General features: G+C 33.0%; 1 protein-coding gene across 2 annotated transcripts in view; it reads right to left on the reverse strand.

Moving 5' to 3' along the window:
- The window catches only part of LOC134688375 (tolloid-like protein 1), a 31,508-nt gene extending 25,857 nt beyond the window's left edge, over nucleotides 1–5,651 (reverse strand). The window contains exon 1 of one of the 2 annotated variants that reach the window (XM_063549051.1): nucleotides 5,055–5,651. In XM_063549051.1, the coding sequence (XP_063405121.1) occupies nucleotides 5,055–5,106 (52 nt within the window). In that variant the 5' untranslated portion in view covers nucleotides 5,107–5,651. The remainder of the gene's footprint in view (nucleotides 1–5,054) is intronic. The other variant, XM_063549050.1, reaches the window with a different exon arrangement.
- Between the last annotated feature and the right edge of the window lie 7,563 nt (nucleotides 5,652–13,214).

Consider the following 13,214-nt stretch of genomic DNA (forward strand, 5'->3'; position numbering starts at 1 on the left):
GGCTAATGCCGCTACAAGGCAGCACTCGCACTCGCAAAGTGGAAAGAGATGAATATAAGTTGCAAAACTTGTTTCCCAATCAACTATAAATAAATATGTTTAAATTAAAAATTAAAGTAAATTAACTAAAGGTCCAACAATGATAATGAGCTACGAATTGATGAACTTCTTCCTGTCCTGACTTTTTTGTGAAATATTTGTCAACGGACGTTTAAGCAATGCAAAACGAATCATACAGGTTTAATGTAAGCGTCTTTGCTATTATATCGCTTCTTAAAAAATATATTTTTGTTTTCTGTATGCTTTAACTGTCTGTTTTAAGCAACCCTCATATCTTTTCAGCTAAGATTATTACAGCTAAATCCCTTTTCTTTATATATATGCCAAAAAGAAGCATGAAAGTAAAAACCGTCGGGGTAATGATTAGTTTTAATGAAAAATGCTCCAGCTAGAAAAATTAGTTCTAAAAACGTGCATCAGTATCAAAGTCTTGTAAATCCATGTATAATATTTATCACTACATGCATGGTAGTATATTTTACTTAAAGAATCTATGAGGGTGTGGATTGAGGTTTACGGGATAGGTTTCAAAGGACAAAAACAAGAAAGAATAGAGAAACATGGTCCAACAAATAAAGAATAGAAATAATGAGGTGTACCAATAATTATAAAGAATAACAGTATAAAGACAAAAGGTCTTAAAAATAAAGTGTACATTGACCTATTATGGTTTACTTTTATAAATCGTTATATGGATGGAGAGTTGTCTCATTTGGGACCGGTCATACCACATCTTCCTATATCTATATAGAAATAAAGGAAGCCCGTCAAGACTCTCATCTATGGAAAAATTGGAATAATTACATCCGGTTTCTAGTTAATAAAACCTTTCAAAATATACAAACGGATTGAAAAATCTTTGTTCCATTGAAAAAAGAAAGAAAAAACAACCTTATTTAATACTTAAGTATGTTTAATAGTTTAAAACTTATACTTAACCTTTCAAAACCTCTACATTTTTTATTATAGAAAGGGTTCTCAATGCATTATCTACAACATTTATCTACATCAATAATCAGTCCAATTTGTTTAAATCACGGACAATAATACATATTATAAAACCAAATAACTCTTAAAATACACAGTTCACGTCGGGTTTTGACAAATTAAATGCTCATAGTTGTGTATAGTTGTATTCATTATATTTTAATATCCAAAGTACTTTAAAAACAGTTAAAAACCGATAGCTGGGCCTTCCTTTGTCAGTGTCAATGTCAAATTTTTGATAAATGAATTCTACATAATCGCTGTTGTTTTGCTATAGTTTAAGTTCAATTTTACAAGTCTTTCACTATGGGGAAGATAAACGCGAGCACACATGCAACACAATAACCTGAATCATTATCTATTGAATCAGAAGGAATAGAAAAGAATTCTGTCGTTCAAGGACTTATATTATCAAAAGTTTTACACGCTATACACACACATGAATCATATCTACTGGTACCCTTTTTGGTTGATTATATCTAAGGATCTTTAATAGACTTATAATTTATAGTCGGATAGTAGCTTTTCGTCGATGGTATTTTTAAGTCGTACAGAAAGGGCACAGAAACAGAAGAGGATTGAATTTAATAAGAATACAAAAATTCCAATTCAAATTCAAATTTAAGGTATCTTTCTAAAAAATAAAAAAAATGAAATTTAAAGTTTTAAAAGTGAGGTCCAATATCACTTTTAACGTATAATGAGAGATATGTAAAATTAGGTTTGGTACAGTCGGTGGAGATCTCTGAAGGTGTTACGTTGTTTTTTAATTCGACAGCTGAGAACATTAATATTAGGATATAGTGCTTGGACCATCAGTGAGTTTTACTGAGGAGATGATACTCTTTGTAAAAAAGCCTTAAATATAAAAAGGTGGTATGAATGCCAACGAGACAACTCCCCACAAGAGACAAAATGACACAGAAATTAACAACTATAGGTCACCGTACGGCCTTCATCAATGAGCAAAGCCCATACCACATAGTCAGCTATACAAGGTCCCGATACGAATATGTATTTAACAATTCAAACGAGAAAACTAACGGCCTAACTTATATACAAAAAAGGAACGAAAAACAAATATGTAACACATAAACAAACAACCACTGAATTACAGGCCCCTGAAATGGGACAGAGACATACATACAGAATGAAGTGGGGTTAAGCATGTAAGTGGGATCCCAACCCATCCCTAACCTGGGACTGGTGTAACAGTACAACCTAAGAACGAACTATAAAAATCAAAAAGGCTCAACTCATCAGAGGGATACAAATACAAATACTACACAGAGTGAACGTGGCATGTTACTTGTATATTCTAGCAACAAAAAGACAATAAGTACAGATCCGAGAGTACTCGCAGAAACTGACAGCTAGTTCAAAGCCAATAACAACTTATAAAAAAACACGTATCTAAGACTATATTTTGTATTTGGAAACTGTTATTTTCTGAAGATATGGATGTACCCCCTCACCTTACGCTCTTAAATTCTTTTGTTAGACCTATACTTCTTTTGAGTAGCTTAGTTTGGTCTCTCTATATGATATTACAAATCTGGGAGTGAAAATATTGGCCATTGGCCACCATTAAAATTCTTATCAAATTTGCAGAATAAGAATAATACAGCTGTCAATTTAGCAGTATATATCCAAATTTTTTGAAAGCGTTCAAAAAAAATTTTTGGGGGGAGGGGGATAATGTCAAAATACTTTTTTCAAAGAGTCGATTATAAAACACTTCATACCAAAATGTAATGATAGTTAGTTGAATTATTGGAAAGATTAATTTGTTTTGATGATAAATTATCATAGTCAACGGTAAAAAAGTCAGAACATATAAACAGCTGGCAGAAAATTAAAAATAGGTTACCCATATTTGATGTTGAGCATTGACAACAAAATATAAGGACATTTTGCCAAAATTCGCATAAGTAAAAGTACCTTCTTAAAATTGAATACGGTCGACATGCTACAACTGCTTTAGACTTAAATGTGTCTTTAAGAAGTAAAAAGATGAATTTCATTCACTTTAAAATGTACAAATTAAATACAATTAGAAAATTTATTTTTTCTTCTAAAATTGCTGAAATATTTCCCTCTTTTTTTAATATGACTTATGCAGCAAGTAAGATTTAATGTTTTTGTTTACAAAATTTATAACTGACATGCACAGTTTAGAAATGCTTTTATGTGAGTAATGTAAAAGTTTGTAGTACCAACCCCTCCGTAGAGTTTAGATTATACATAAATATCTTTTGAATAATGGTCCAAGGACGAATGTAGTCCCTAGTGTAAACAGTGTATAACTTGCATGTTTTATTTGATACACTTTCCCAATTTATTTCTTGATATTAAATGCATGAAATATTAAGTAGGGGGATGTAATTACATGTAAAAAAAATTGGGTGCTGAATCCTTATGAGTAGTGAATTGGTCCAGTTCTAAAAGGTCAAATTTTATCACGTTTGAAGCTGTCAAACTGAATTGTACACCCCCTTAACACATAATTGTCAATACTTTGAGTTAGAGCTGGTAGAGTATTTGTCTCACTGGTAGTACACAACACTGTAGGAATCTTTTTGAGAAAGAGCAGTTGCAATTTTTTTTATTTTTGAATTTATTGTGTAAAAGAAATGCACTACAAAATAACTGTGTTCTCGGGCCTAATGGAGGGGATATGCAACTTATATATACACCGTACATAAATCTTGACAGATATGTGTTTGTATGCTAATATTCAGCTTTTATTGTCTTTAATTTGTCTTTAATTAGGTTACACTAAACTGTCAAATTGCTTTTTAAGACAGTAAAATATCTTATCTTATCACTTAAATTATTAAAATACTCCATGTCTTTCATCCCACCACTAAAAAAATCGAGAACCAAAATTCCAACCAGGACAAATATACCTTATCCGTAAAACAAATGTACTAGGATCAAAAATACATATTTTACTAATTATGTCTTCAATTATATATTCATAGTCTTGGCATTTTAAGTACATTATATTTTTATCTATTCGGCGTTAATCCATTTTTTAAAATCTTATTCAAATATATGTTTTAAAAAAAATACATTTAAACTGTCCTATTTTTTGCGAATTCACAAGAAAATCTTGTTAAATATTTCTATGAAATAGGATACAAATTATACCTATAGTGTTTGGGACTTAACAGTGAATACAAGCATTAAATTCATTTATAATGTGATTAAAATGGATTTTGATTTTGATATTTACACGGGAACTTAAAATACATTATTAAACGGGGACATTAACACAGCAGTTAAAAAATATAATCTATGACGTAAATACTATTTTAATTTGCAATTTTAATGGGTGATGGTATTTCAGGTTAATTGAATCTGGTGTAACTGCCATGTTTATAGAAATTATGAAAGTGTTTCGCTATGTACATTTTTCTGCAGAATACATCGTTTTATCACTAAACACAAGACAAACATATTTTCCGAGTTTTTTGCCTTTGTTTATTTAGTATTGATTGCAATACAGAGATGATTTTGAATGAGCGGTATGAACTGCTCTTCCATTCTACTAAGGTAAAATAATGAATAAAAATGACAAATATTAACTTTTTACGTCTTGTCATTTTTTTAATATATAACATAGCTAAGATTGACCGTACTTCAGTTATTTCATAATGAAACCACAAGTAGATGATTAATGTAAACATATATTATAATAACCCTGTAAGTTTAATTAGTTACGTTAACAACATTTTAATGTTTCGTATTATTGCTCCATTATCTTTTACGAGTCGTTATTTGTGTTTATCTCGTTTAGTACATACAATGAATTGATTGCTGACCGAGTGTTGTCTAACTCTATTTTCGGTACTCTTGGCTACATGTTATGGGACAGATTTCATTTGTTGAGGAAGACACGGTACCCGGAAAGAACCACAGATCTTCGACAGGAAACTGTTAGGTGTTAGTATACAACAAAGACAAAACAGACAAAACAATCTTACCAACGAAAGAAAACTTACCTAATAAGACAACATTTTTCGAATATTTTAATAAATCCAGATTTTTCCACATATCTATACAGGTTCAAGTTGAGCCCTCATGTCGGTCCAGCGTTAACTGTTTTAGTGAGCCCGTCTGATCTGATCACTTCTTTATTATTTAATAGTTCCAATTGATTGAATATAATATTAAGACATTTAATATACTCCCATTGTTTTAATTCCATACAATGATATCTATCGTCTAAATCGTTTAATATAATTCATTCTACCCGACATATTCCCATGTATCCTCCATGTATACCGTTTATTGACTGACGATTTAAATTTTGTTTTGGATAATCCACTCTGCTTTCAATGTCTTTAAAATCCAGAGTTTAAATTAATGTAGAATGTGTTGAGAACTATACCAAAGGGATTTAGACTTTTCGCTTCGCTTCACTGGCAAATTCATTTAAATGACATTTTCGTATTTCTGTATCATTTTACTTTTAATTAAAACGACAAACATGATCTATTACTCTCACATGTAAAAAGTAGCCTAGTACGTTCATTCTTTTCTACGTACTAAAACCTATTCTGTTATGCAAGGTGAACTGAGTCTCCAGGTATAAACCCATTGAGAGATATTCGTTTTTAGGATCGATCCTAGCAGACATTTCAAAGCCATCGATTTCCATATGAAGTTACATGGAATCGACAAAAATTCCATAGCACGTTCATTTTACCTGTTAGCGATATATCTTAATGGAACAATTACGACACGTTAACACAATCTACAGGCGTAAAACGGTAATGATTTTAGTGCGATTAACTTTTATGATGATAATTCATAGATAAAACAAATAAGAAACTACTAAAGACTCTATTTGTTAGAAAATGGCAAATTGTGCACAAGTATTGGATGGACAACAATTATTTTTCGCTGTCCCTCAGTTTATTCGACGAGGGTACATTATATAAAATTATCTGGGTAAATACCCGGAAGGTCGTTTTTTTTAAAATCATTATTACATATGAGAATGACTTGACGGCTTATTGATGTTGCAACTCTTGTTATAAAAAAATATTACAAAAAGTAAAAAAAGTCAAAGGCCATGTAAGGTGATTTTTGCCTGAAACTTGCCAAAACCTAAGGCTTACAATTCATCGGCTGACGACAATTTACAACAGTTCGAAATGAATCCTGGCCACTGGCAAATCGTTCTTTATGTTGTTTTATTTAACATCAAATCAAGGTACAACCGTACAACTCACATGAACGATACTAGATGTGATGAAACATTCCCATGAATACTAGGCTGGATTAAACAAGTGTGTTTGGGATATCGGGCCCCCTTTTCAATCTCGTTCAGTGGACTAACGTAAGGTACATGACATATAACCGTATATAGACAAACATTATTTGCGTATTTTCATTCAGTCATACTTTTTTTGTTTCGGTAGAATAATACACTGACAAGAGGCGACAACTATTTCTCTTTTAAACTTGTTCACATCGAGAGGAACGTTTTGATAAGTAAAAACCATTCAAGCGCGAAAAGATTTAAAGTTAAGTCAAAACTTTGTGTAACAATGCAACTTTATTTTTAACAAAAATCCATCTATTAAACCGTTTTACGATTCACTACACAAAATACAATGAAATTTACTATATTTTAAAAGTACTGTATGTTTTATGTAAATCTTTAAATATTTATACATGCATTTAGTATATGGAGTAATCATATGCTTTGGATCATCAGTATTTACAAAGGAACACATTCACGTTACATTTTTCATTCAATTTTTCAAAAAAGAAATTAGGTATCCATAAATTGACAGTAAAAAGATGATCACATTTCAATGATTTAAATCATCCCATATTTGATTTGACACAATGTAAACGAAAAGAATTTTTTTCTTTTTGATTTTGATGTATGTGCTTTTGAATTTTTAAAATAATAATCAATGTCTCAGTCGTCATGTAATATAAGGTTTTTAGAGTTTAAATATCATTTCCTCATGTCTAAAAGAGGCCATTAGGATTTATATCTTGTAAGTAAGACGCTTTCGTGATTTGATATACTTTCTATTTTTTAGCCTGTAGATGTAGAGGTTTGAGTATCCAAAACTAACCTATCATGTCCTAACCCTAATCCTAACCCTAACCCCAACCCTTTCGCTGGTTAAGAATCTCATCAGATAAAGTATTTTGTTGATATCTAAGTGTCTTTTTTCCCTTTAAGTTTAATAATTTCGTTTCGATGGTAGATTATTCTTGCTATTGTTTAAATTGATAACTATCCTTATCAAAAAAGATAAACATGATTCTTTGTTATATTTAATAATTGATGTCAAATATGTTCCGGTCCCATTTTCGTATGGAGTGACTGTGTACATTCATCATAAAGTTTGATGTCTGCATTTGAATATAGGTATACTATTTCAATAAACATGATATTTTCATTACTTAAAAAAGTTTATAAAATTATAATCCTGGTACTTTTGATAACTATTACCACATAAATTAAGATAAAATAAATGTTTTTTGTATCCTAATTAAAGGGCCCATCACGAGCAAAGTAATTTATTCCAATGATTTTTTGTCGAGCCTGCAACTTTTGTTGCAGAAAGCTCGACATAGGGATAGTGATCCGGCGGCGGCGGCGGCGGCGGTGTTAGCTCACTTCTTAAAAGCTTTATGTTTTAGAAGGTACTTTGTATATAGATGCCTCATGTTACGAAGTTTCCGTCAGTCACATGTCCAATGTCCTTGACCTCATTTTCATGGTTCAGTGACCACTTGAAAAAAAAGTTAAGATTTTTTGTAATGTTGAATTCTCTCTTATTATTAGTGATAGGATTACTATATTTGGTATGTGCGTACCTTGCAAGGTCCTCATGCCCGTCAGACAGTTTTCACTTGACCTCGACCTCATTTCATGGCTCAGTGAGCAAGGTTAAGTTTTGGTGGTCAAGTCCATATCTCAGATACTATAAGCAATAGGGCTAGTATATTCGGTGTATGGAAGGACTGTAAGGAGAACATGTCCAACTGGCAGGTGTTATCTGACCTTGACCTCATTTTCATGGTTCAGTGGTTATAGTGAAGTTTTTGTGTTTTGGTCTGCTTTTCTCATACTTTATGCAATAGGTCTACTATATTTGTTGTATGGAATGATTGTAAGGTGAACATGTCTAGCGGACAGATGTCATCTGACCTTGACCTCATTTTCATGGTTCAGTGGTCAAAGTTAAGTTTTTCAGTTTTGGTCTTTTTATCTAATACTATACGCCATAGGTCAACTTTATTAAGTGTATGGAAATGTTTTATGATCTATATATTAGTCCCACAGGTTTTATTTGACCTTGACCTCATTTTCACGGTTCATTGCTCCATGTTAATTTTTTGTGTTTTGGTCTATTTTTCTTTAACTATAAGTATTAGGTCAACTTTATTTGTTTTATGAAAGCATTGTTAGCTGTACATGTCAGCCTGGCATGGTTCATCTGACCTTGACCTCATTTTCGTGGTTCATTGGTCTTTGTTTAGTTATTTTGGTTCATGTAACGTTTATGTGACAGTTGTAATATAGCTTTATATATACTTAGGACTATCAACATAATATCGACAATGATTAGTAAAGAAGGCGAGACATTTCAGTGTGTGCACTCTTGTTTAGATATGATACCATAAACAGGTCAAACAATTTATCACTTATGACGCTTGTAAACTACATTCGCGCGCCACTGCCGAGTATACAAAAAAATCAAAAATACCGAACTTAAAAGTAATTAAAAAAAATGGAAGTCCATAAAACTTGACAAAACCAAAAGCTCCACTTCATCAACCATCGAAAATCATCCGGACTTGGTACAGGCATTTTCCAAAATGTTGGGTTAAACCCGTTATATTTACTCGTTCAATCTTCTATTAGTATGAATGTTAATAGTTCCGTTTTATTGTAGAAAGACACGAATGATTGAGTACCAAATATAAGCCTGGCAACGTTAATGTACGTTTCGTCTATATAACCATCATTATAGTGTAACAACCAATAGATTTTATTTCAAATATAAATATAAAAAAGAAGATGTGAAATGATTGTCAATGAGACAACTGTCCACAAGAGACCAAAATGAAACAGACATTAACAACTATAGGTCAGCGTACGGCCTTCAACAATGACCTAAGTCCATACCTCATAGTCAGCTATACAAGGCCCCGATAAGACAATGTACAACAATACAAACGAGAAAACTAAAGATGGATTGAAGGAGTACGATTATTTCTTTTAAACAAAAATAGCATTCATTCTGAATTCTTACCCAATGACTTCTTGTCAGAGACGCAGAGACCATACTTAAAAAAAAGTTACCAAAGGTACCAGAATTGTAATGTAATGCGCCATACGCGCGTTTCGTCTATATCAGACTCGTCAGTGACGCTCAGATCAAAAGTTATAAAGCTAAACAAGTACAAAGTTGAAGAGCATTGAGGACCCAATATTCCAAAATGTTGTGCCAAATACGGTTGAGGCAATCTTTTCCTGTGATAAGAAAATCCTTAGTATTTTGATAAATTCCAAGTTTTGTAATTAGCAAATTTAGAAAAATGACCATATAATTGATAACGAACGGTCCAATTTGCAATACTTGAGAGTAGTATTTTCGGGTTTTTAAAATATCAATTCATTAATTGAGTGTTAAAATTTTTTACTCCGATGTACAGTCAGACACAGTCAGACACTAAGTTTTATTCCTTTCATATGGGTTTATTTGTTATTGGTTTACACGAAAATGCATTTACGCTATTGGTATTATGGTATCAAAGCTTCAGCTAAACTGATTCTTTTTATTATACGTTCCTTTATATTTCCCAGGGGCGGATCCAGCCAATTTAAAAAGGGGAGGGGTTCCCAACCCAGAGTAAAAGGGGAGGGGGGGGGTCCAACTATATGCTCCCATTCAAATGCATTATCGTTCAAAAAGGGGGTTACAACCCCGGACCCCCTGGATCCGCAAATGGAAATTATTTGGTAATGCTACTGCAGCAACAATAAATTGAACAGATCATATTTACGACCTTGGCATTTATTTTAACCCCTTGATAATTGGTGTCAGATGCTACTGCTCAAACAACAATATATTGAACAGATTATATCCACGACCTTTGTATGTATTTTAACCCCTCGATAATTGGTGATGCTACTGCTCAAACAACAATATATTGAACAGATCATATCCACGACCTTGACATGTATCTTAACCCCTCGATAATTGATGATGCTACTGCTCAAACAACAATATATTGAACAGATCGTATCCATGATCTTGGCATGTATCTTAACCCCTCGATAGTTGGTGATGCTACTGCTCAAACAACAATATATTGAACAAATCATATCCACGACCTTGGAATGTATCTTAACCCCTCGGTAATTGGTGATGCTACTGCTAAAACAACAATATATTGAACAAATCATATCCACGACCTTGGCATGTATCTTAACCCCTCGATAATTGGTGATGCTACTGCTAAAACAACAATATATTGAACAAATCATATCCACGACCTTGGCATGTATCTTAACCCCTCGATAGTTGGTGATGCTACTGCTCAAACAACAATATATACTGAACAGATCATATCCACGACTTTGACAAGTATCTTAATCCCTTGATAATTGGTGATGCTACTGCTCAAACAACAATATATTGAACAGATCATATCCACGACCTTGGCATGTATCTTACCCTCTCGATAATTGGTGATGCTACTGCTCAAACAACAATATATACTGAACAGATAATATCCACGACTTTGACATGTATCTTAATCCCTTGATTATTGGTGATGCTTCTGCTCAAACAACAATATATTGAACAAATCATATCCTCGACCTTGGCATGTATCTTAACCCCTTGATAATTGGTGATGCTACTGCTCAAACAACAATATATTAAACAGATCATATCCACGACCATGACATGTATCTTTATCCCTCGATAATTGGTGCAGTAAACGGTTTAATCATTCATGTGTTTTTGCTCTCCAAATAAGCAGATAACTGATGTCAATAGTAATTTTCTTCCTTTACGATACTATGTTCCTACGGGAGATAGACAATTAATTCTAATCTGTATCATACATCAATGGTATTAAAGTAGCGATCTTCATATGATAGACGGCCATGTACTGATCTGAATGATTGATTACAAAATGGTGAAAACGTATAACCGCAGACATCTTCGATCGAATCGGATCTTCTGCTTTCCTAAAAAAGATAAAAGAAAAAAGAAATTGAAGTAGAATTGATACAGCCGAAATAAATTGCCCGCCATTAAAGAAATAAAGACGCTGCAAAAGGTGAAAAATAACTTACAACCTTCGTCGAGTGAACACTAAACGCAAAGAAAAGAGGAATATTAATACGATATAAAATTAGGAAGCCAATATTTGCGATGAAATAGACATATACAAATATTTCGGCGAATCATAACTAAAAATAAAATATCTTGGTGGAAAATCTCGGATCTTTATTTCCCAAGACAGGTCGACTGATCGATTAGTACTTGCTAAACGTCCAATTAAATTATGTCATCCATACTAAGAATGTTAAAACATTAGCAATGACCACAAGATGTATGTTCTGCACAGTATGCCGATGCAATGAAGATCGGGTACTTTGGAATGCTACTGGGAATGAGGTTATATTGAAAAGGGCAGAAATTATCATTGCAACTGATCACCTTCGAACCCTCTACACTCTGCACATTCCGATCCGACTATCCTGCATATTTGTTCATTCACAGGAAGGCAACCGGACGCTTCACTTTGACAAAGGTTTTGCTGCCGAGCATTCTTCATATAAATCATCCTTATTAATCAGAGGACCGTAAACACCTTTCATATGAATCATTGTTTAAAGCGAAATCTGTGAAAAAGTTTCAATTGATATCGCTAGAACATTGCTATTTAATCTGAAATTACCTTTTTTCTTTCGAGCAAAGGCGAAACTTCATCTTTAAAAAGGAGGGCATGATATGTTAAGTATAAACTGAGGCAGGATTTTTTATTTATTGAGACAATTGTAACTATCACTCACTAAAAAGTAAAATAACAAAAATATCGAATTTCAAGGAAAATGCAAATCGAACAAAATATCTCATCAAATGGCAATATCAAAAGCTCAAACACATCAAACGAACGAAAAAGTTTTCATATTCCTGAACAACACAAACAGACGTTTTTCTTTACACTAAATCCATTGGATGTTTGATTTGTACAGATTGGTAATTTAGCCTTAGATTGATGAACTAGCTGCCAGTAACTGCGAGTACTATTAGATCTGTACATAGTGATTTTGTTATCTGGTCACGTCCCCGTGTTTCCGTTTTATGTATTTCAATTTGTATCTGATTAGTTAAGCCTTTTAAAGATTGCATATTTTGGCGTTAATATTGTTTCACTTATAGGGTATTTGCATCGGAACTAAACACACTTATTTAAAAACCAGTTGTTGGCATGACACGGGTTATGTTCTTTTCATATATGTTATGATGGTATGATACTAAACCCCTCACGGGGAGTATTGTGCCTGATTTTCATATATGATGAAGACATAATTTTTCAATCAGTTTCATTGAAGTTTGGAGCTGGCATGTCAGTTAACTGTTAGTAGTCTGTTGTTATTTATGTATTATTGTCATTTTGTTTATTTTCTTTGGTTACATCTCCTGACATCAAACTCGGACTTCTCTTGAACTGAATTTAAATGTGCGTATGGTTATGCGTTTACTTTTCTGCATTGGCTAGAGGTTAGGGGGAGGGTTGAGATATCACAAACATGTTTAACCCCGCCGCATTTTTGCGCCTGTCCCAAGACAGGAGTCTCTTGCCTTTGTTAGTCTTGTATTATTTGAACTTTTAGTTTTTTGTGTACAATATGGAGTTAAGTATGGCGTTCATTATCGCTGAACTAGTATATATTTGTTCAGGGGCCAGCTGAAGAACGCCTCCGGGTGCGGGAATTACTCGTTGCATTGAAGACCTGTTGGTGACTATTTGCTGTTGTCTGCTCTATGGTCGGGTTGTTGTCTCTTTGGCACATTCCTTATCTCCGTTCTCAGTTTTATTTTTCGAAAGATTTTTATAGTTCGTTCTTATGTTGTACTGTTACACCTTTACCCCAGGTT

This window comes from Mytilus trossulus, chromosome 10, assembly GCF_036588685.1.
Source record: "Mytilus trossulus isolate FHL-02 chromosome 10, PNRI_Mtr1.1.1.hap1, whole genome shotgun sequence".
Classification (NCBI taxonomy): Eukaryota; Metazoa; Mollusca; class Bivalvia; order Mytilida; family Mytilidae; genus Mytilus; species Mytilus trossulus.